The sequence below is a fragment of the Convolutriloba macropyga genome, chromosome 2 (assembly GCF_964194025.1).
Source record: "Convolutriloba macropyga chromosome 2, txConMacr16.3, whole genome shotgun sequence".
Classification (NCBI taxonomy): Eukaryota; Metazoa; Xenacoelomorpha; order Acoela; family Convolutidae; genus Convolutriloba; species Convolutriloba macropyga.
In genome coordinates this window covers 26500390-26523741 of record NC_134469.1, presented here as the reverse complement: position 1 = coordinate 26523741, position 23352 = coordinate 26500390, and the positions used below count along the sequence as shown (strand labels likewise).

Here is a 23352-nt window from a genome sequence, read left to right as displayed (position 1 = left end):
TAGCAATCAACGCACTGTGGCTCAGCAGCAGGCAACTACTCCGCAACAAAACTACACCTGCAGCAACCAGCAGGAGACTTCTTGGATCAGACCGCAGATTCAGTTGCAGGCAATACCAGTAACACTTTTCAACAGAGATCTTTGCATTGAAACCTACGCATTGCTGGACAGTGGCAGTGACAATACTCAAATAACACAGAAGGTTGCTGATGCACTTCAAGTTCAACAACCAAAAGACATAACCCTACCACCAGCTTCACTTCATGGTGAACACTCAGTCAAAACAGCAGATGTCATGATCGGCATAGGAGCTTTGTACAGCAGTTGTCCTGTGATCAGAATCCCTGTGTACGCAACAGCAATGGACGAGTTTCGCATGCCAAGAGTTCAAATTGAAATGTTGAATGAGATCTGCAGAGACCATTCTCACCTCCAGAGCTTAAGATTTCCAACAATCAGGGACAACCGGATCGGAATACTGATTGGAGCAGACGCATTCACAGCAACAGTTCCCAGACAGTTCACAACGGGACCCACTGGTACACCATACGGAGTCAACACTCTGCTTGGCTGGACACTGACAGGGCCCATTCCTCAGAGGTACACACAGAAGAGGGTCGGACAGACAAACAGCACAAACATAACACTTCTCAATCATATCAAGAGACGGCAAGACGATCCAGATGAAGATCTTCTCCAGCTCTTCTGGACAATTGAAGGAGTGAACTTCAATCAGTGTTCTTCAAAGGGACAGTCTTCAGATGACAAGGAGGCGTTGTCCATCCTCAATGATACCATAAGACACATTGGTGACAGATACCAGATTGGACTTCCATGGAAGAAAGACATCATACTACCTAACAACTACTTCATGGCCAAAGTTCAGTGGCACGCTCTGCAGCAGAGGTTGGAGAGGGACACAAACTTGAGAGACCGCTATGAGGAAACAATCAAAAAAGATTTGGATAAAAACTACATCACAACTGCAGACCCCAGTTGCAGACACTCTGTCTGGTACCTTCCCCATCACCCAGTGATCAACAAACAGAAACCAGACAAAATCCGCAGAGTCACAAACGCTGCTTCCAAATATAAGGGACTCTCACTCAATGATGCATTGCTGACAGGGCCGGATCTACTCTGCAACCTGCATGGCCTTCTTCTCCGCTTCAGACAGTACTCAGTGGCAATCACAGCGGACATCGAGGCAATGTTCATGCAGATTGGCATCCAACCAAAAGACCAAGACTATCTCCGTTTTCTCTGGACAGAGGATGGCAATGAAAAGATCTTCAAATACAATCGACTCATTTTTGGAGCCACATGCTCACCTTCTTGTGCGATATTTGTTCTGCAGAAGTGTGCAAATGACCACAAACAAGAACATCCAGAGGCCTACACATCAATCATGCAGCAGTTCTACATGGATGATTTCATGCAGACCTACCCTTCTGAAGAGGAGGCCCACAGAAGTGCAGAGGAGATCAAAACTGTTTTACATACAGGAGGATTCAATCTGACGAAGTTCTTGAGCAACAGACCAGCCGCATTAGAAAACCTACTGGAAGAAGACAAGGCGGAAATGAAAGCCCAAAGAATCCTTGGTCAGACGTGGGACCCCAAAACTGACAAGTTGATGTTTGCAAAACCGAAGTTTCTCTATACAGGACAACAGATGACCCAAAGAAAGGTTCTCTCAATTGCAGCTTCTCTGTTCGATCCAATCGGACTGATATCACCCTTTGCCATCAGAATTAGATGCAGCCTCCAAAGAATCATTAAAGAGGGAAGAAACTGGGATCAACCTGTGTCAGAATGCTACCAACAGGAACTACAGGAGTGGATGGATGAGTTCGACAACATGACTCCAATTGAAATTCCCAGATGCTTGATTCCCAACACCAATGGAACCCATCAACTTCACACGTTCACTGATGCCTCAATGAGTGCAATTGCTGCCATAGTTTATGTGAGGACAACGAACGCCGATGGATCTTCCACATCCCGATATGTGATCAGTAAAACAAAAGTGGCACCGATCAAGCAGTTGAGCATTCCAAAACTGGAGTTGGAAGCTGCAACACTTGGAGCAGAGCTAGCTGGGTTCTGTGAGAGCGAGATGACAACTACAATAAGTTCAAAACACTTTTGGACAGACAGCACCGCTACACTTGGTTGGATCCAATCCAAGCAAAGACAGAAAATGTACATTGCCAACAGATTAACCAAAATTCACGAGAATTCCAACCAAGAGAGTTGGAGACACATCCCTGGAAAGATGAATCCCGCTGACCATGGAACACGAGGCCTCACCCCATCAGACATACCAAAGCTGTGGCTCCAACCACCGGACTTTCTGAGCAAACCTCAAGACTCTTGGAATTTTGCCGAGGACAGTGATCCCCACATATGCGCCACACAAGCGACACAACTTCAGACGCCGGTCATTGAGGTTGACAAATTTTCAACATGGAGTCGACTGCTCAACTCTACTAGAATGGTGTTCCAGGCAATAAGACGCTTCAGGGCAAAAGTTCGAACTAGAAGACAAAACGAATCACCTGAGACATCCAACACTAACACTTTTGCATCAGATGAGAACAGGGCAAGGAACTACCTCATCAAAATGTCCCAAAACGAGTTGTTCTCAGGAACAATTTCTGCACTGTTGAAGGGAGGCAATCTTGAGAAAGGAGACAAGCTGATGCCCTTCACACCCTTTCTAGATGAAGACGGACTCTTGAGGGTAGGAGGAAGACTCAACAAGGCACCTCTAACCTACAATGCAAAACATCCGCTTCTTCTCCATAGCAGGAGCAAAATTGCAAGACTGTTGATTGAAAAGGCGCACCATGACTGTGGCCATCAGGGTGTGGAACATGTGAAGGCTCACCTGCAACAGACTTTCTTGATGATTGGATTGAGAAAAGTGCTGCGAAGTCTGGGGAAATACTGTTTCATTTGCAGACGATGGAGGGCAGACAATGTGAGACCCAAGATGGCCGATCTTCCTGAATTCAGATTTCCAGATGCAAACAAGCAGTACCCTTTCGTCAACACAGGAATGGACATGTTTGGACCTTTCTACATTGAGGACAAGAGAGAGGGCAACCAGATGCACTACGTCTGCTTGTTCACATGCCTGGTCACCAGAGCTGTCCACCTAGAAGTATGCCATGACCTCTCAACTGATTGTCTTCTCATGACAATCCGCAGATTTGTCTCACGACGTGGATACCCTGATCTCATTGTGAGTGACAATGGCAAAAACTTCATTGGAGCCAACCAAGCAATGAAGTTAAAGTTCCAGAGAAGCTACAAGCCAGACAATGAGTACATCAGACTGCAATTGGCTCAACAGAACATTCAGTGGACTTTCAACCCTCCATTGGCACCACACTTCGGAGGAGTCTGGGAGAGGCTGATACAGACCGCGAAGAGGAGTCTACTAATAGTGCTGGGCAGTCGGAAACTAACACTCTCAGTTTTCCAGACAGTTGTGGCAGAGGCCGAGGCAATTTTGAACTCCAGGCCATTAACTCATGTGGGCTGCAGCATCTCAGATGAGGGACCACTTACTCCGAATCACTTCCTCCTTCGCCGACCTCACATGTGTTTGAAACCTCTTGTGAACAGCAACCAGCGGTTCTCCACTAAGGACTTCAAGTTGACGCAGACACTACTTGATCACTACTGGAGCAGGTTGCTGAAGGAATATGTTCCTGAGCTCAACAAGAGAACGAAGTGGCAAAGATCACATGATGAGCTGGATGAAGGTGACATTGTGTGGGTGCTCAAGGAGTTCACACCCAGAGGCATCTGGCCTCTTGGGAAGATTGTGAAAGCACACAGAGGTTCAGACGGGATAGCCAGGAGTTTCGACATCCAGACGGCTACAGGAATGGTACAAAGACCAGCAGTAACCCTAAGCCGTGTGTTCCCACAATCGTCAGGTGCGCCGGAGGGTCATTGAAACAAGTTCATCGAAATACACATACACTCACACACACACACAAAACTCAATGTCGGAATGAAAACTTTTTGCTTTATTGTGTTTACATTTTCATATCAAATGCTTGCTTTTGTTGCCGGGAGTGTAAAGGAACCAAGTTCCTTTATATTTTATCTCCCCCCACACCCTCATTTTCCTCCCCCCACCTACACTTTCGTCCTCCAAAACCCTTTCATTTCATGATTTTCATTCCCCCAACCTATTTTCGTTGAAGCTTTTTATATGTTGATTTTATTGAAGAAGTCAGAAGTGGTTGACGTTCACTTTCAATATTATTTATAGTAAGGGATTTCCCGTTTTTGACCATAACTTGTGTGCCAATGGCGCGAATTATGATGTATTTATAGAGCTTGATTTGCTACCATAGTTGCGACTTTCAGAAATACAAATATTAATGAAAAGTTGTCTTGGTATGCAAGACTTAGGCCGAAGAGCATAAACACAGAACAAGAATGAATTCACAAGGGGTCGTCGTGCGATGCAAATAAAACAATGTTTATGCAAAAATGGATGAACACGCGAAATTGTTATTACACCCTACCAATATACATATCCTGAAAATATTCCACCAGAATTTTGCGCTGGGAAATTTTAAAAAATGGGAAAGAAAATGGGAGCATGCCGAAATTTTCGGGAAATGATAATTCGGGCAAAATTTGAGCGTGCAAAAACATAGTTTGTTCATTCATGTCTAGATTTTATGAGAGTAATATATTAATTTTGTGTGATATGCCATCGAGGTAGAAGAGGAGATTTCATTAACTGCAGATCTCCCTTTTTGAGTGAACAAAATTGTGGTGTAGAACGCGCAAAAGTCAACGTAACACACGAAGATCTGTTAAACAACAAAAAATTTGGGAATTTAGCACTTTCAGTCTGGGACTGTTTGGACATGCCAATCTCCGTCTGGAACAGCAACTTATGTAAGTTATCATGGCGGCCTCATCAAGGAAACAGCAAAACCATAGCTCAAAATTTAAGAAACAAACCCAAGTCTTTAAATAAATAGAAAAAACTGAAAGATTGGACTAGTAGCATTATGGCGTTAGTTTATTGTTCCCACCTACTTTAGTGGGGGAGGAACAATATACTCAAATGGTTTTTTTGTTCAGTCAATTTTGGCCGATCGATATAATAATCGTAGAGAGCTTTGAGTGACATCATTAAAGAGCTCGTCTAGCGTAGTATATGGAATTAAAAAGATTTTTTTGATTTTCGCGTTTTACAGGGAGTTATCGAGGTTTAAGTTTTTGTGAATAGCAGACAATTTTTCGTTGGTTTATTCACATCTTTCGTATTTTTTGACCAAAATTTCGTTAATTTTTCTTAAAATATGTTAAAATTGTTAACGGCAGTGTTATTGATTTTATCTTTAAAGATAGAGGAGGTTTGCTGAATTTTTCGATTCCAGTCTTTTTGGCCAGAATTTATGCTGAAATTTTTGTCGTCAAAAAAGGGATTAAATATAATTTTTAGCACAATTTCTCTAAATTGGACACCTTAAAACTGCGGTCATATACTTCGTAAGCAGGACTAATTGTACTCCCGCTGGCTTTAAGACTCATCTGAAATTATAATTTTGTCTTTTTTTTGAATTTAGACTCGATAATTACACAAAATGCATTATTTGTTTTTGATATACTGAGAAATTGTGTGGAAAAACTGATTTATTTCGCAAACATTTGAATAATTCAGTAGTTGGATTTATTCATTTGAAAAATATTTGAATAAAATTTATCATTTGAATAATAATTATCTCAACTTCTGCTGTAGTCTCTGTAAAAGCAGACAGAAACCCATTTCTTGTGAGTTAAAAATTCATGTATGTAGCGGTTTAATATTTAACCAATGATTTCTTGGTTTTGGTACCACGAGTTTTTGAATTTTTTAAGCATAATTGCACATTTTATAAGTTCATTTTCTTTCTTTATCGCATTATCGCATTAATGTGGTCCCATTGGTGAGGTCCACAAATATGCCCAGGTCCAATTGAAGAAAACAACAGTTGAAACCATGAACAAAGGCGTATCGGGATACATTAATTGTTTTTGTTGAATAGTTTATGCCTTTGGGCTGAGACAGAGTTTCTCCTGCAAAATATCGTGGATTTTTATACTCTGGACTGTATTTGCTCTTCGTTTTGTTGTTGTACAACATGTACTTGATAATGATAGGTCTCAATTGCTTACCAAAACGATTATCTGAAACTTTTTAACGATTTCAGTCTATTGCTATTTGTTTTAATGACTTTCAAATTATCATTTTCGTTTAAAAAAGATTTTTTCAACTGTCTACATTTTACTTTCATTTTTGTCACCATGTAACTCAATCTCACTGAAAAGATGTCTTAAGTTTAATGTTTTGATTGACGGTTTCGACTTATTAATTCCAAAAAAATTTTCTATACTGTTCAAATTTTACTTCGATTTTCTATGCTGTATTTGTTATTGTGTTGTCTCGTGACATAATCTCAATAAGAGGAAGATCATTTGGTTTCCTGAGTTTTCCCAACATAATTCATCTCGTTTTAAATAAATTTTGTCTGTTATGGCTTTTGAAAATTTGTTTTCAAATCATATCTGGATTTTTAGGCTTCGCCATTTTTTAAATCGTTTTCCGGCCAATTTGTAGCTGAATCTCTGTGAGCTCAGGTCAAAGCTCATTTCTATTGAGTTATAATGTAATATTTTTAACGGTTTTTTTTCAACCACTTGCTTCTTCGCTTTGTTACTGCTGTTACTACGAGATTTCAAAAAATGTTTTAAAATGTATTTGATTTTAAAATTTTGTTTCTTTTCATATCATAGTTTTAATGGTAAGTCCCTTTGGCTTTTAAAAAATTGTGCACTTGACTTCTTTTAATGCTCTTAGTGAAGAGTTTATAGTTTTAACTGCATCACTGCCATTTTCTTGCAAAGTTTAATTGAACGTTTTAATTTGTCCTGTGTTTGTTCTTCTTTTTGTAGTCGTATGACGTACACTGGATAATGAAAGGCCTCAATTGTTTTCTATGAAGATATAAACCAACGATTCAGTGATTTCAGTTATTATTTAATGATATTAATCGCTTTGAACATAATTGTTTTCAAAATTAGAAACGTTTTTTGAACTTCGCACTTTTTGTTTTTTTGTCGACCTGTTACCCAGTCGCATTGAGGACTGGTCCCATATCTTTTCCATTGAAAAATAGATCGGTTTGTTTTGCCTTCTGTGTTTTCTAGTAGTCCTATTAAAATCAAGCTTTATCGGCCCTTTATTTTGGCATTTCTGTTTTTTCATTAGTGGTTTATTGAACGATGTGTATGTTTTTAAAAGTTTTCAAACTCCTCATAATTTGGTAGCCAAAAAAGTCAAGAATGTGAACGAGCCAGGTCGGAACGTTATGTGCGTACGTACATTACCGAGCCTCCTTGTTTTACTTTAGATTACCGGCAGTATTTACTTGCAAAGTAGCGATTTCTCCTTTAATTTTATGCGTCAGAGAAGTTGAGACCTCACAAAAAAAATTAGCTTCCTGCCTGTTATTTGCTTAAGTGCTGCCCAATCTTAAAGAAGTTGACCCCAGGTCCCAAATCTAATCGTTTTTGCAAAAAGATGTAAGATTATGAGTTCTCGCAAAATTTGGAGCCCGAAGCTCTGAATATGAAGTCCACAATAAATAAAGTTAAGGTAACTTTACCATAGAAGATGACTTAACTCACATCAAACGGTTACGGTAAATCCGCTTTTTTTAACTCACATTAGCTAAAGCTAACCTTACTTGAACTTTACCTGAAAATTAAGGCCTCATCGCTTTAACAAAGTATGCTACCTTATTAAAATATGCAATTATGTACTGCAGAACGTTTCAAAAAAAGAGGAAAAGTTTGAAGTAATTTAATGTAATTTTATCTACTAGGTTAAGGAAAACTTTTACCTTAACTCAAGTAAAAGTAAAGTTAAGGTTAAACGTTACCTTAACCTTTCCTTAACAACAATTTGCCTTAACACTTTACCTTTATTTAGTGTGTCGTTAATTTATTGGAAATATTATGAGCCAAAGTCCGCGCAATTGTTCTAAAAACCCCAAAACCACTTCAAATATAGCATGCTTGTGGAGTAAAACTGGACAAATGGGTTTCATCTGATTTTAGTAGCATCTGATTTCATCTAATTTTTGTCACAACCACTAAAAACTAAATAATAAAGAAACAATTTCTCTTTGTGCTTCTTCCACAAATGAGAAGGCCGCGCCAATTGAACTCAATTTCTCAAAAAAATTGTGAATCATACAACTGGATAATTTACGCAAAACAAGAGAATTAAGGGGGCCAAAAGAGCAATCGAACCGCCAAATTTGTCGAGCGAATTTTTGCATAAAGAGGACATCTGCTACAATAAGTAAAGGTTTCAATATTAACTTAACGGCTCGACAGAATTTTAATGAGATTAACATTGGTACAACATCCGAGATACAGGTTGACAACAAATGTTTATCATAAGAAATGATCAGCCAGAGCTGTTTCTTACCACTGATGACAACATGTCTAACACGATTGGAAAATGTTTGCCCTACCCTCGAGGCTCGCTATACAAAAACTTAACTACTCTATGTTCTTTATGGTCACACTATATGCCCTCTAACACCAGTCAACTTCTTGCAAGTAATTTTCAACTTTTTTTCAACGAAAAAATAAGCGAGAGCAAAATTCAAATTGTATCCCTTAGCTTGAAATTCGAAAAATCTCTTCAACCAAACTAAATTTCCCCAAAGAAGTGTTTATCAAATGTGTTGTAACCACGATTGGCTAAATGGGATTATTATTTTAATTCTATTACTGATAGGCGACGCTGCTTGAAGTCGCTGAGAACTTCTGGCGTTTATCGAGAACCACTCAGCTATTTAAGATAATAAGCCAGAATTTCGAGGTGACTTCTGCATAATCGCGTAACCTTGCTTAAAACACGCAACTTGCAAGTTTGAAAATGCCGAAAGAGAATGAAAGTCAACTTCTGTCTACTTATAAGAGAACTTCTTGGATTTAAACTTCGTGCATTGAGATTTCTTGCACGCGCTTGTTTTAATAATTATGCTACAAACTTTTAATCAGTAATCTAGATCGATAAATTATGAAACCTGACGACACAACAGTTTCACTGGCAGTGTAAGGCTCTTCGGTCACGTGATTTGCCTCAACGGCAGCAGAGACCAAGTTGGGAACAGATTCCTGGAACTGAGAGGGAATACTGACGTTGTAGCTCCAGGGATAGGTGTATAGAAAGTGGGTACCCAGTTTATCAAATTGGGAAACATTCAAGCTGATGCACATCATGTTCTGGCCATAGTTGGTTCCTGAAACAGCCACGTTTCTCAAAGGCTTTTTCGACAGATTTTTTTATTTCTTTTAAAGATTGGCGGCAATCTAAAAAGACGTCAAGTAATTGGAAAATAAGTTTTAAAAAATGAACACAAAAAAATCAAAGATTTGATTGAAAGCGTCGGTATTGATTGTATTTGGTAGATTTAAAGAATGAATTTTTGTCAGGAATCGGCATTTGAAAATCTGACGCTACTTCTTTTCACCCCGATTCATTTAACCCCGCATATTTCTACACCACATCTTTTGACCCCTATATCACTTCACTCATCATTTCATCCAAACAATTAGCAGTCGACATTAAAGGCATATTTTGTCATAATTAAGTAGACAACCTAATCCCATGATCGGTTGTGATAGTTTCATATCAAGTCCCACGGGCCGCTAGGGCATGGCCATGGCCCGCAAGGCATGGCCAAATGATTATATTGCTAATTTAATAATCCTAATTTTATAGAAAGATTAAAGTCGGGGTGAAATGATAGAGGTGTTAAAAGATAGAGGAGTTAAATGATACAGGGGTTAATAAATCGGGGTTAATTGATAGGGGGTTAAAAGAGAGGGGTTAAATGATACAGGGGTTAATAAATCGGGGTTAAATGATAGGGGGTTAAAAGAGAGGGATTAAATGATACAGGGGTTAATAAATCGGAGTTAAATGATAGGGGGTTAAAAGAGAGGGGTTAAATGATACAGGGGTTAATAAATGGGGGTTAAATGATAGGGGGTTAAATGAAAGGGGGTTGAATAGGGGTAAAAAAGCGGGACGCCGAAATCCTAAGACAGCTTTTAAGGCGTAGGTTCTTAAACAATGGAAAACATAAATGTCAAAGAAAGGCATCGAGTTTAAAAGTGTTTGAGAAAGTTTTCCACTAGATTTACAAAAATTGTTTTCCGCAAGTGAGGGTACAGCACTCTTGTATCATGTTTTTCGAATTGATGAAAAATAGCAGTTAATTGTACAATGATGGTGAATCGTGTAAATTTCATGAATATTTAGTTCCTTTTCTGATGAGAAGAAGCTTTTGAAGAGATTTCAATCCTATTCTGTTTCAAATTCTTCAACGAAGAATGGCTATCATGCTCTCCAGCAGAAGGACTAGGAAAAGTCACGATTTTTGATAGTTTATCCGCAAAGCTATGTTAGATCCACTTCTATTGAAAGAGGGCAAGTGGCGACAATAGCTGGTAATTCGAATTTTAAAAAAATCCAGCAAATTATCGGAAAATAGCCGCCACTGACCCGCTGGACGAGCTCTGTATTGAAATAGGACAGGAATGAAACAGAGACAAAAATTGGCACAACTCAACTCAAATCTAAAAAAGTGTTCTAAATTTGTGTTCATTTTCAATTAGACCCCAAAAATAAAATAAGTTCAGCCTTTAAACTAAAGGCTCCTAAACTTAATACCAATGCCAGCTAGCAATCACTCTAATGAGCTTTGATAGGCTAGGGCACTAAGAATTAAGAACAGACTTTATCGGTTTATCCCATTTCTTTTTCTTTTGCTCTGTTGAATTTGACCATATTCAATACTTTACGCAATTCACTGGACGAAAGAATGTACCATCAATTCAGTTGAAGCAGTGAGCGAAGTAATTCAGCAGTCAAGCGGGAAAACTATGAATCATGAAAAAGAAACAAAAAACGTGATCAAAAGGTGAAGCGGATTATAGACAACATAGGTGGACAAGTCTTCAAATACAATACACAGAAATGAACGATTGATTCAGAAAAAAGAGAACTACTGAATCTGACGAGAGAAAATACTCTATCTGAGAAACCAGACAAAAAAACAAAGAGTACCAAAAAAATCAGAAAACCAAAAACAATCACACAAAGTGAACAGATATAAAATCAATGCTAGACTCTTGAAACTTTCACCCCGAAGGCAAAGTTCGATTCATTCAAATTTAAAACAAATAAATCACACAAGCCTTGAAAGTGGTGTATTGGCCACTAAAGATAGGTAAACACAAGAAATATGACAAATAGTTGATTAAAAAATGAAATTGCAAAATTTATTAAAGTTTTCAAAATTTTGAGAAAATTAGAAAGTTTCCAAATGATATTACTATATACAAAACCACGTTTTTGTCTGTTGAATCTGTCCAACCATCTAAGAGGCCTAAAAAATTTCATGAAAACAATCGGAAATTACACTGAATTGCTGCTGAAAATCGCAATAAAAATGTCTTCAGAAAAAAATTGAAGCTTTGGCAAGAAATTGCTAACATTTTTGATACTACACTGCTGAAGACCATTCCATTGCCATACAAAATTTCCATTAAAAAAAATCCAGTTACCCTTTTATAAGCCCCAAAACCACTCCTTAGCAAAAAGAAATTGCAAAACTTAAAAAATTACAAAAAAATTTCGAAAAAGAATTGAAAAAAATGCAAACATAACAACAACTTTTTGTAATTAAGTTTTTAGTACCAAAACATATACCTCAGAAAAATTATGAAGAGCGTTTCTAGCTTGCGCAAGACGACTAGGAATTTAAGCAAATGTCAATTGAAGAACTGTTTAATAAAAATCTCAAAAAAAATCTCAAGGTGACCTTTTCACCTGGAACTTAAACATTCCCAGAACTTTCTGTATATCCGGCAATTTAAACACCACTAAAACCAGTTGAGTGCCTATATTGAAATTCCAGCCCAGTGTCACCTGTTCATTCCTTTTTGGAAGCTAAAAGTTATCAGAAAAATGTATGAAAACATCTTAAAAAAGACAGCACACCAATGAAATACAAATTGAAACTACAAATAATAGTTATCACTCAACAATTGACTGCATATCAGATGAAAAAACAACAGAAACGGTACATTCAGAGAAACTGGAAAAATGAAAAAATCAAAGATATTTCAAAATTCCTTTAAAAGAATTAAAATGATGCTTCCCAAAAATTGTTCTAGGAACCTTTTAAACACTTCTTTTGACGTGCGAAAGTTGACTACTTCTAAAACACATCGTCTAAAAATAGAAGTCACTGATTAAAATATAGGTCACTATTACTGCTCTTCGAATCACAGAAAAGCATAGCACCTTTATAGTAGCCGTTGAGAGGCTGACAGCAGCTACTAAATAGACAAAAAAAATAAAAATCATACAATATATATATATATATATATATATATATATATATATATATTTGTAAAATAAACAAAATTTAAAATGTACGATTATTTACAATATTATACAATATTATCCTGTAAAATATAGAATATTTATTTGTTGTCATCTTTTGAAGAGCTTTAAATAATGCAAGACTGAACAAAGAAAGAAACTCTAAACGCAGGATTGTAAATTTGTTGGGTGGATTCACTTACAACTGGAATAGAAATAAAATGGTGGTTGTTAAAGTTAACCGACTTTTCTCAACCAACAAGCTATTTTTTTTCATCAGCTCAAAATGAGGATATAATTAACATGCTATTTTTTTCATAAGCTCAAGCCCAATTTGTTCTTTTTAAACTATTAAATGGCAGAACTACTTAGAACCTGGAAATAAACAATAATGAAATTTTTGCCCCGTATAATTTTGAGCGCACCCCACTCCCCGTTCTAATTTATTTAAAATGTTTTTTTTTAAAATGTTTCATAAAGCCCAATTTTGTACGGCTGCCACGGACACTGCTTTGGTTAACATAACCGCAAAGTCTTAACTAATAAAATACTGACACCTGGTTGTAAATTGGAATAAAAACTAACCGGAACTAGGATAACTGTATCCACTTTCAACATAGTTTGGGAACCTGGGCACACTGTGGGTGAGAAAAAACCCTCCTTGTGAGTCAAATGCCCTGGCACCCTTAGTGTGGCCCCTGTAAGATGAGGTTCCACCATCACCAGGCCACTCATCATTGTAGAAACCACGGGCAATAATATCATCAGTAGCTACTCCAGATGTTAAGAGTGAGTTAGAATAATTATCGTAGATTGGTTTCAAAGTTCTGTAAACGGCACCTAAAACAAACCAATCACAATGTCACCAGCCAGCTCCGATTGGAGTAGCATTAAATGAGGTGAAGTAATGTTATATTATTAAAATTCTTATTTTAACCAAAATTTTAACTTAACCTAAACGTAAAGCTTGAAGTTGGAATGAAATCGGACACGTCTTAATAAACATTTACTTCTGTAGACTCTGCCTCTTTTTGCTGTAGACGTTATATTCTCTCTACTTTGTAAAGTAACACCTGGCCTTTAGACTAGCGGATTTTATTTTTAGTTTAGCTCTGTCTTTTCCGCGGACAAGAAGATTTAAAGTTTAACAAGGATGCTCGGTAATGTGCGTGCGCGCAGGAAGAATGTTCCGACCCCGCTAATCCACATTTTTGACTTAATTGCCTACCAAAGGAGGAAGAGATAGAAATCTTTCAAAAACTCGTAAGTTGTTCGAAATTAAATTGGGGTGTCCATTAAAAAATCGCTTTAAGCTCAAACAACTGAACTAAAAAAATAAAGCTTTGCCTCATAGAGGGCCAGTATTACGTGTCATTAAAGAAGCCGGGAGATAAGAGAAACAACGAAATCTATTAAACAAAAAACATTATTACGACGAAACCTCACTGACCATCCATTTTTGTTACAAAAAACTAAACAACAAAGTTAAAATATCAAAATATAAAAACTAAACTAAACAAATTGAATTGAATTTCACTAGAGAAGATATAGGACCTGTCTTTAATGACCAGAAATTACAGTCGGGCGAATTGCTCTCAAACGACCGGTGAGCCGTAAGTAGCTAGCCACGGTTTAGTGAGGCTAACTTTAACTTAATAACTTAATTGAAGGGCTTGAGGTGAGGGTAATAGATGATAACATCACGCCACATAACAGCAGCTGAAGTGCGGCATCAAAAAAAGAGTTAAGGAAAGAAAGAGAGGGAGAGAGATAGAGAGAGAGAGAGAAAGAGAGATAGAGAGAGAGAGAGAGAGAGAGAGAGAGAGAGAGAGAGCTAGGAATATTTTCCATGATGTGCCTCAAGTTTTCTAGCCTTGTTATTAATTATATCAAATAGAGAGCAGAGGGTGGAAACTTCAAAAGAAGCGCCTCCACATTTCGCAGTGAAAAACATGTTCTAAACCATTTTTGTCTCTGGAGTTCTGTCATGTAACCCATCTGCAAGACTTTAAAAGTTTCGTTGGCCAGTAATGACCGTTAAACTCAGAAAAGGACAAAAGCATTCAAAAATTCAAAAAACGATTGCAAATTTTAACAAAATCTTGCTTAAATTCGTCATATAAATATCTTCACAACCATCTCATTGTCTCAAGAGGCTATAGAGTATCCCTATTTAAAGCCTTAAACAATTTCACTGGCTCAAAAAGATCAATAAACTTGAATGATAATTAAATTTTAGCAAAAATTTGCTAATATTTGAGTTTTTAAATAAATGATAACCATTTCTTAAACTCGCAGAAAGAAAACATGCAGAGGTTTTATCCGAAGAGGTCACTGGTCCCCTGGTGACAAAAAAATGAAAAAAAATCAAAAACATTCAAAAATTTGAAAAAAACAACAAATATTTTTAAAGAAAATTGCTTCAATTCGTGATATTAAAACCTTGAAAAACATTCCATTGTATCTAGTAACTATGCAGTAACCTTTTACCAAAACGTAGAGGAGGTTTCTTGGCTCTTGAGACTGGAGAAACCTAAAAAATGACAAACATTTTTAAAAAACTTGAAAAAAATTGCAAAAGTTGAAAACTATTCCATGGCCAACAAAGTTTTTTTAGTAATTTATTATCAACCATTAAGCAGGTTTCTTGACCCCTAGATCTGAAAAAAACTTGAATAATGACAACAAATGTCAAAAAAATAAAAATAAATGAAAGTTTTGTCCAAAAAGGCAAAAAATTCGCGATGTTAAAATGATGAAACAATTCCAATACATATAGAAACTTTGCAGCAATCTATTATAAAATCCTAGAAGAGCTTCCTTGGCCCTTGAGTCTAGAGAAACCTGAAAAATGACAAACTTTTTCGAAAAAACTAAAAAATTGCAAATATTTTATTAAAAAATTGCTCATATTCGTGATGATAAAAATTTGAAAAACATTACATTACATCTAAAAACTAAAATTATGAGCAAACTATTTTCGAAATCTAGATCAGGTTCCTTGAATCTTGAGGCTGGAAAAACCTAAAAAACATTACAAAAATTTCCAAAATTTTTGAAAAAGATCGGAAGTTTTATAAAAAAAATTGCTAAAATTGGTGATATTAAAAAGTTGAAAACTGTTCCTTGGCCGATAAAAATTTTTCAGAACCATATTATCAAACTCCTGAGGAGAATTTTTGACCCCTGAGGCTGAAAAAAATCTGAGTAATGACAAAAGATGTCAAAAAAATTGAAAAAATATGCAAATTTTGTCAAAAAAAATGCTAAAACTCGTAGTGTTGAAACCTTGAAAAACATTCCATTACTTCTAGCAACTATACAGTAGCCTTTTAAATAACCCTAGTTGAGGTTATTTGGCCCTTGAGACCGGAGAAAACTAAAAAATGACAAACAATTTCAAAAAACATGAAAAAAATTGCAAGTTTTATCAAAAAATTGCAAAAATTGAGATAATAAAAAGCTGAAAACTTTTCCATGGTCACTAAAAATTATTAACTTACTATCAGACCTTTAAGGAGATTTTTCGGCCCCTAGGTCTTGAAAAAGTTGAATATTGACAACAAATGTCAAAAATTGAAAGAAATTGCAATTTTTGTCAAAAAATGATAAAAATCGCGATGTTAAAATGTTGAAAACCATTCCATTACCACTAGAAACTGTGCAGTAATCTTTTATCAAACCCTAGAGGAGGTTCCGTGACATCTAAGGCTGAGCAAACTCAAAAAATGACAAACAATTTACAAAAAGCTTGAAAAAAAAGTGAAAATTAGAATAAATTTGCGTGTTTTTGTTTAAATTACCAAAGAGATATAGCTCTTATGAAAGTCCTAAAAAGCACTTATGTCTTGCAAAAGAACTGTGTCAAATTTAACCAGCCTGAATTTTAGACGGGTTCAACAAAATTACCCGATAGATGTCAAAAAAAATTGAAAAAGAATGCTAGTTTTGTCCAAAAAATTATAAATTTCGTGATGTTAAAAAGTTGAAAACCATTCCATTAACACTAGAATCTGTGCAGTAATCTATTATCAAACCCTAGAGGAGGTTCCGTGACATCCAGGGCTGAACAAACTCAAAAAATGATAAATATTTTAAAAAACTTGAAAAAAATGTGAAAATTAGAATAAATTTGCGTGTTTTTGTTTAGGTTAACGAAAAGATTTAGCTCCTAAAAAAGTCTTCAAAAGCACTTATTTCTTGCAAAAGAACTGTGTCAACTTTAATCAAAACTCGATTTTAGACGGGTCCAACAAAATCTTCGGAAACGACGAAATTGCAACATTTTGGGCTCAAAAACTCCTAAAATGACATTTTATCCTTAAACTACGGCCTTCCCGTAGCTTCATTGCCCTAAGCTTCTAAAGGACTACTAAACGCGGCTAAAGGCCTCTAACGAAACTTAATGCCCGCTGGCCGCTACCTGTTTATCCCATTTTTAAGGACAAAAAGTCAAATGAGTCAGACAAAAAATCGTTCAAGCGAAAAATCGCATTCAAAAGACCAACAGGACTAAGATAATTGCTACAAACTTCGTTTGAGAGCATTTAAAAATAAAAGAGGCAAAGTAAAAATTACGTATATACTTTTTGAAAACAATTAATTTCAAAGTCATGAAAACAATTGGCCATCAATTTTGCGTCGAATTAAACAAATTCAACGCATTCAGCGCCAATCTCACACAATTTAGCGTTACTAAGCTTTAATTTTATCGCGTTGAATTCAGCATTGATCTTACATACTTTTTGCCTTGACTTTAGCGTATGAATTACGTAAATTTGCATTGAAATTAGCGTAGATCTTACATAATTTTGCGTTGAATTTAGCGTATTTCTTACATAATTTTGCGTTGAAATTACTGAACGCAAAATTATGTAAAATTTTGACAAGCATCAAAGCGTTCTTCAAGCCGGTCGTTTACTACGTCACCAAAGCGAAGTTCTCTTTTGAAGGTTAGTCCCCATCTTCAACCGTATCTTTGAATGGTTAGTAAGCCTTAAGCAACCCTTTTTTACATCTGAAAACAGACAGTACTATAAGACTTAAAAAGCTATGGCTCTTCTTGAGGAAAAAGCTTTCCTGAGCCTAAAGAAACAAGACAGACATGTACAAAATATACTTTGATATTTCCAAAAAGTTACAAGAAGACGACACGTTTATCGAAAAAGTTATGACTCAGCTGGCGGAAAAATTACTTGACAACAAGGTGGTAAGTGGTCGAGACAATAGGGAAAACGCTATGGTCGAATCAGCAATCCAAACGGACAACAATGAACAAGTAAGGGATTTCCAAAAAATCAATTAAGGATGTTAACGAAAATTTAGTTATTGAGAGCATCTTTATTGGAAAACTAGAGCGAGATTCATCAATACCTGCTGATATTGCGGTGCATGCTTATCGGGGTTTATAACAAATGAAAAGTTGAGAGTACCGAAAGATTACGAGGCAAAAAATTGAAAATTTTGGTCTTACAAGGCAGAACCAATAACGTGCTGAAACGTGAATCTGATGAAATAACTTCTGAAGATTTCAAACAACTGGGTAATCTTTGCATTGAAAAATTCACACCAGAAACATTTGTACTCTATGAAATACCACCGTTAAAGGATCTTGAACATAACACTCAAAAGAACAAGATTATAGATAACTTTAATTCTTTACTTCATGATAACTACGACAACGTTGATTGGTTTAAAATATTGCTTCTAAACGAATATGTTAAAAGCGCGGGAAAAAAAACTGGTGACGCAACGAGCTATAATTATATGTTCTATGACAATGTTCAATTCAATCATCAGCATGGCGTTCCATTGTTGAAAAACTGGCTAGTATCTCATTTGTTGCTATCATCCAATGGTCGAACTGCTTAATCCTATGGCGCTCCTCGATCAAGAGCCGCTGACCATACGCAAGCGAGGCAACTATTGAAAAGTGTAAGAGCTCAATATACCAGAAAAAACAGGTACCAAGCTTTCCAAAGAGCAGTAAATTACTCTCATAATAACCATTACAATAATCAGTTGCCTTATCGCGCGAACTCTATTGCGTATTAATTCAATGGCTCTAACAGCAGTTATGGCTTTTAGTGTAAAGTATCTGATCAGTTTCTGATGTAGGGAACTGCACAATACTGTAATTTTAAATGATTTCTTTCTTTGTCTTAGCTCGACGAAAAATTTTCATTTTGCATTGTTTTTTATTGCTGTCTTCAAGATTTCCCGCGACAACAGTAAGAACAGAGGGTCACAGGGTTTCAAAAAGGTATTGGCTTTGGGAAAAAAAGAGTTCCAATAGAAGGGCTTACTCTTTTAGTATTTAACTGCAACAAACTGTACTCATTCTTCATCCTAACCTTACTGATCAGATGTGGCTACATAGAAATGAATCCCGGCCCAATTTTGTCGTTTGCAGAGGCTAAAGCAATATGCAATGCGGACAAAAAAACCTAAAATTTTCCAGCTTAACTGTCGAAGCATTGAAATAAAAGACGGACATTAAATGCAATTGTTGGACAACTGCCAGAGAACACTATTTAAATTTCACAGAGACATGGCTCACTAGCAAAGATCATGAAGACTTTTAAAACCCTAAGAAAGACCAGTATGTGTGTTTTAGATTTGACAGAGCGAAAGAGAGCATTTCAAAAAAAGGTGGAGATGTAATGCTGCTTAAACCAAAAATCTTTTCTCCAAAATTGAGGAAGGATCTAAATAAGTTCTCAGTTGACTTTGGGCAGAACTAAAAACAAACAACCGAAAAACACAAAACACAACAATCTTACTTATTCTCCTTATTCTCTTTTCACTTATTCTCCCAACAAAAACAAAAGGGACATCTTTCTGGAACAATTGCCTACAAACAAGGATAATGCAAAAGTCATGGTCGTAATATAAAACTCAAGGGTGATTACAACACAATAATTATCTGAACTCAAAGGGAAAGGAGAAGTTAGACTCAATATTAATACCATGTCATCTAGAAATACAAAACAAAACTGAGGCAACTCGTATATGCAAGGCGAGCAAGACTGCAACGCTGATCGATTATTTTATTTCCGATATTTAGGTCAAAAAAATGATAGTGTGCGCGACACTCCAATTCTATCTGATCATTTTGCCCTGTGTACTATACTCAAAGAAGAAACAAGTCCATTAAAACTAGTAGAGTAGAAAAAAAAATCTATGACCGAAGTACATATAACAAAGAAAAATTCCTTGATGATTTGAACAAAGCAAACTGGTCAGCCATATACCAACAAATTAATGCAAATGAAAAGCTTAAATTTTTCACCAAAATTTTCACTAGAGTAATGCAAAAACACGCGCCCATAAAAAATGTGTTCATCAAAAAGACAAATCATGCTTTGCTCGCTCAAAAACTTGGTTGAAAGAGAAAAACAAAGAATTACAAAAAGAGTGTGACTCTAGTTTGAAATCAAAAAAATTCAAAACCTTCTCCGAATTGAAACAGAAGTTGTTCTGCTCATCTAACAATGATTTCAACAAATTTTATCAGTCATTCGCTATGTCATCTAATAATAGCAGAAAACGTTGGAACCTTTTGAATGAATTAAGAAACTCAGCTAGAACAAGAACCCATATCTACAGTTTAAAAAATGTCTTCAATGATTTTGTCACGGAGCCCAAGAAAATTGCAACTATTCTTAATTCCAGGTTTTCACAGCTAGGAAAGTTCATATTATCAGTCAAAACCTGCAAATATATCGAAGATTTTGGTGGTAGATCAGCCAAAACTTTTTCGATTAGTTATATTACAGAATTTGAATGCTTACAGTGCATTAAGAAGCTCAGAAGGAGCAAACCACAGGGACCCTCAGCGCTACCCCCGTTGGGCTTTAAAAGATGCAGTTTTGGTAGTCAAAAAACATCTATGGTTTATTATAAATGAATGCATAAACAACTCAAACTTCCCTGAGATTCTGAAAACCGTTGATGTAACACCAATTTGTAAAAAGAACGACCCCAAGGAACCAGACAATTACTGACCTATATAAATAACTCCCTGCATTTCAAAGATTAATGAAATCTTAATCAAAGAGCAATTGACAGAACACTTAAAAAAACTACTAAGTCGCTCTCAATACGGATTTAGGAAGAAAAATTCTACAAAGGACAATCTCGTTTATTCTACATAGAGTTTATAAGACATTAAAAAGATCAAAAACAAAATTGTAGCTGCTGCCTTTCTAGACCTTTCAAGAGCATTCGAATCAATAGACCTTGTTATCTTTTTTAAAAAGCTAGGAAGATTAGGTGTCGACTCTAAAACCATAAAACCAATAGAAATTTTTGTCTTGGAGAGAAAACAAAGAGTTCTAATTAATAACGTAAATTCAGATGAGATTATCCTATAACGTGGCGTGCCTCAGGGGACAGTGCTTGGTGCTCCTTTGTTTAATGTTTATTTAAACGATCTCCGAGATCCAATTAATAAAAACTGCGAGGTGGTACAGTATGCAGATGACACATTACTCCTTGCTTCCTCTCCTACACAACAATAGTGCAAAACATTTATTGAAGAAAATGTTATATTGCTGACCAAATAATTCACAAGTCTAAAACTACAATTGAATCCGTCAAAAACTGAATTCATTCTTTTCGGCCGCAACAGAATTTTCAGCGAATCTGAATCAATAAATATCGGCAACAAAATTATTACAGGGTCCAAAAGAGTCAAGTATCTTGAGGTGCACATTGACAAAAATCTCAGTTTCCAAGACAAAGTGAAGCATCTTTTAAAGAAAATGGCGCGTGGAATTAAAAAAATTTATACATTCCGTAATCGGATACCAACGTTAATAATGAAAAAGGTTCTGATGGCATTTGTTATAAGACATCTACACTTTTCATTACTGTTAATCCAATCAATAGACAAAAATTTACTTATATCGCTTGAAAAGCAACTAAATTGGGCCATTTGTGCTTGTTACTCTAGAAATAGAATGGACTCAACAAAAGATTTCAAGATAAAGCATTCTATTCTTCCTGTTGAATATTTAATCAAATTGAAAAGAACCACTTATATAAGGAAACTGAGAAACTGTCTTTTACCCGCGTTTAATCTAGATGTCACAACCTTGACCACTTGGTGCATCAGACAGAATCTTAGAAGCTGTGGCATATTTTTTAATTCTATATGTCAAACTCAAAAAATAGAGCGTTGAATTATAAAAACTGCATCAAAGGATTGTAATTCACTTCCTAAAGAACTAAAGGGTTTGGAAAAAACCTTTCCAAAAGAACTGGAAAAATTTTATATTAAATCTTTTTCTGATAATAAACAATATACAACTTATGGGTTGGTTAGTTGGAAATCTATCAGATTTAAAAAAGTTTACTAAACCACAACTCAAGAATCAACATTATCTGGTCGAGCTAAGAACTAATTTAATTTAATTTAATTACACTTATGAACTAAAATAAATAACCACACTCCAGGCACTATTATAACAATTGTCAAACTCTCTGTTACTTGTTATGACTGTTATGGTTAATAAAGTGTTTTTTTAATTAGCGTAGATCTTACATAATTTGGCGTTTACAAATTTAGAACTTACCAAGTTTTAGCAAATTTAGAACTTACGAAATCTGGCACATTACTCATCCATTTTCGACCCGGGGTCCCATGAAGCGCAAAACCGAGATCAAGATTTGAAAAAACAAGTAACGCTGGCTGGTCACTAGAAAATATCTGGAAAACTTATTAATTTTATATTTGTTGTTTTGACAAGACCATCAAACTTGAACTAACTGCTGGATGAATTAACATCATTTGAAGATATTACAAATTTGGGGTTATTCACGTCAAGGTACGCATATCCAGTGCCGTCGTTCAAATGACCAGAATCAGCAGAGTGTTCGGGCAATTTGTATACAATGTACCAATCGACAGCACTCCCTTCTTCATCTATGCACGTAAGAGAATTACCAGGCTGTATCACGACAGCAATGATAACTAATAGACATTTGCAATGAATAGCCCATCGTTTCAACATCCTTCTTAGTCAATTGATCAATAGCAAAGATTTACGCATTCATAATAATAGTGAACACAATACCACCACAATACCACCACTATACCACTAATATACGCTAAGGTTTACTATATATTGCTAAACAATGAATTTACTTAAGTTTTGCATCCGTTTGCTTTTGACTTTAGCAGTCAGTGCATTAATTGTTGATTTGGTAGCAAAATGACGTCACAACATAATATGCACAAAGTGTCACATTCTTAGAAAACTTTGTCTAACTGTTTTCATTTTTGCATTTCTCTAAAAAATAAAAAAAAAACTGGAACAGAAAAGTTAACAGTATAGAAATGCATTAACAGGCAGCTCTAAAGTCACGGAAAAGCGTACTGCAGCTAATCAAGCAACTGCAGAAAGTGCTCTTCGAAGAAAACCATCCAATACTGCAAACGAGGCCAAATAATTAGGTGAGAGCAATGATCTTATGTTAAGGATCACTTTTAGTATCGTCTGAACCCTAGAACGACAAGGCTAGTCTTGGAGTTTTAACGTCTTGCCATTTGTAGGAGCGGAACACAACGGATCTTGGAACCGTTTTTAGACGATTTCAGTTACTACTACATCAAACCAAGCTCAACAGTGTCTCACAACCACCGGGTCGAGGTGTCACCGCCATTCAACGCAAAATTAGATAAGATAAGCGGTGAATGCGGTGAAATTACATAAATCAGGCGGTGAATGCGATGAAAAAACCTTTATCGCCTGGTAGCGGTTAAATTACATAATTTCACCGCTGAATTTACCGGTGAAATTACAAAGTCACCGCTTTGAAAAAAGTGTCCAAATTAACTCAATGGTGAA

General features: G+C 36.1%; 1 protein-coding gene across 1 annotated transcript in view; it reads right to left on the bottom strand.

Moving 5' to 3' along the window:
* LOC142335217 (plancitoxin-1-like) overlaps positions 1–22643 on the bottom strand; it is a 29262-nt gene extending 6619 nt beyond the window's left edge. Inside the window, exons 1-3 of the mRNA XM_075383610.1 lie at positions 22272–22643; positions 13085–13339; positions 9129–9344 (exon numbers count right to left, since the gene is read on the bottom strand). Coding sequence (XP_075239725.1) covers positions 9129–9344; positions 13085–13339; positions 22272–22515 — 715 coding nt within the window. The 5' untranslated portion in view covers positions 22516–22643. The remainder of the gene's footprint in view (positions 1–9128; positions 9345–13084; positions 13340–22271) is intronic.
* Between the last annotated feature and the right edge of the window lie 709 nt (positions 22644–23352).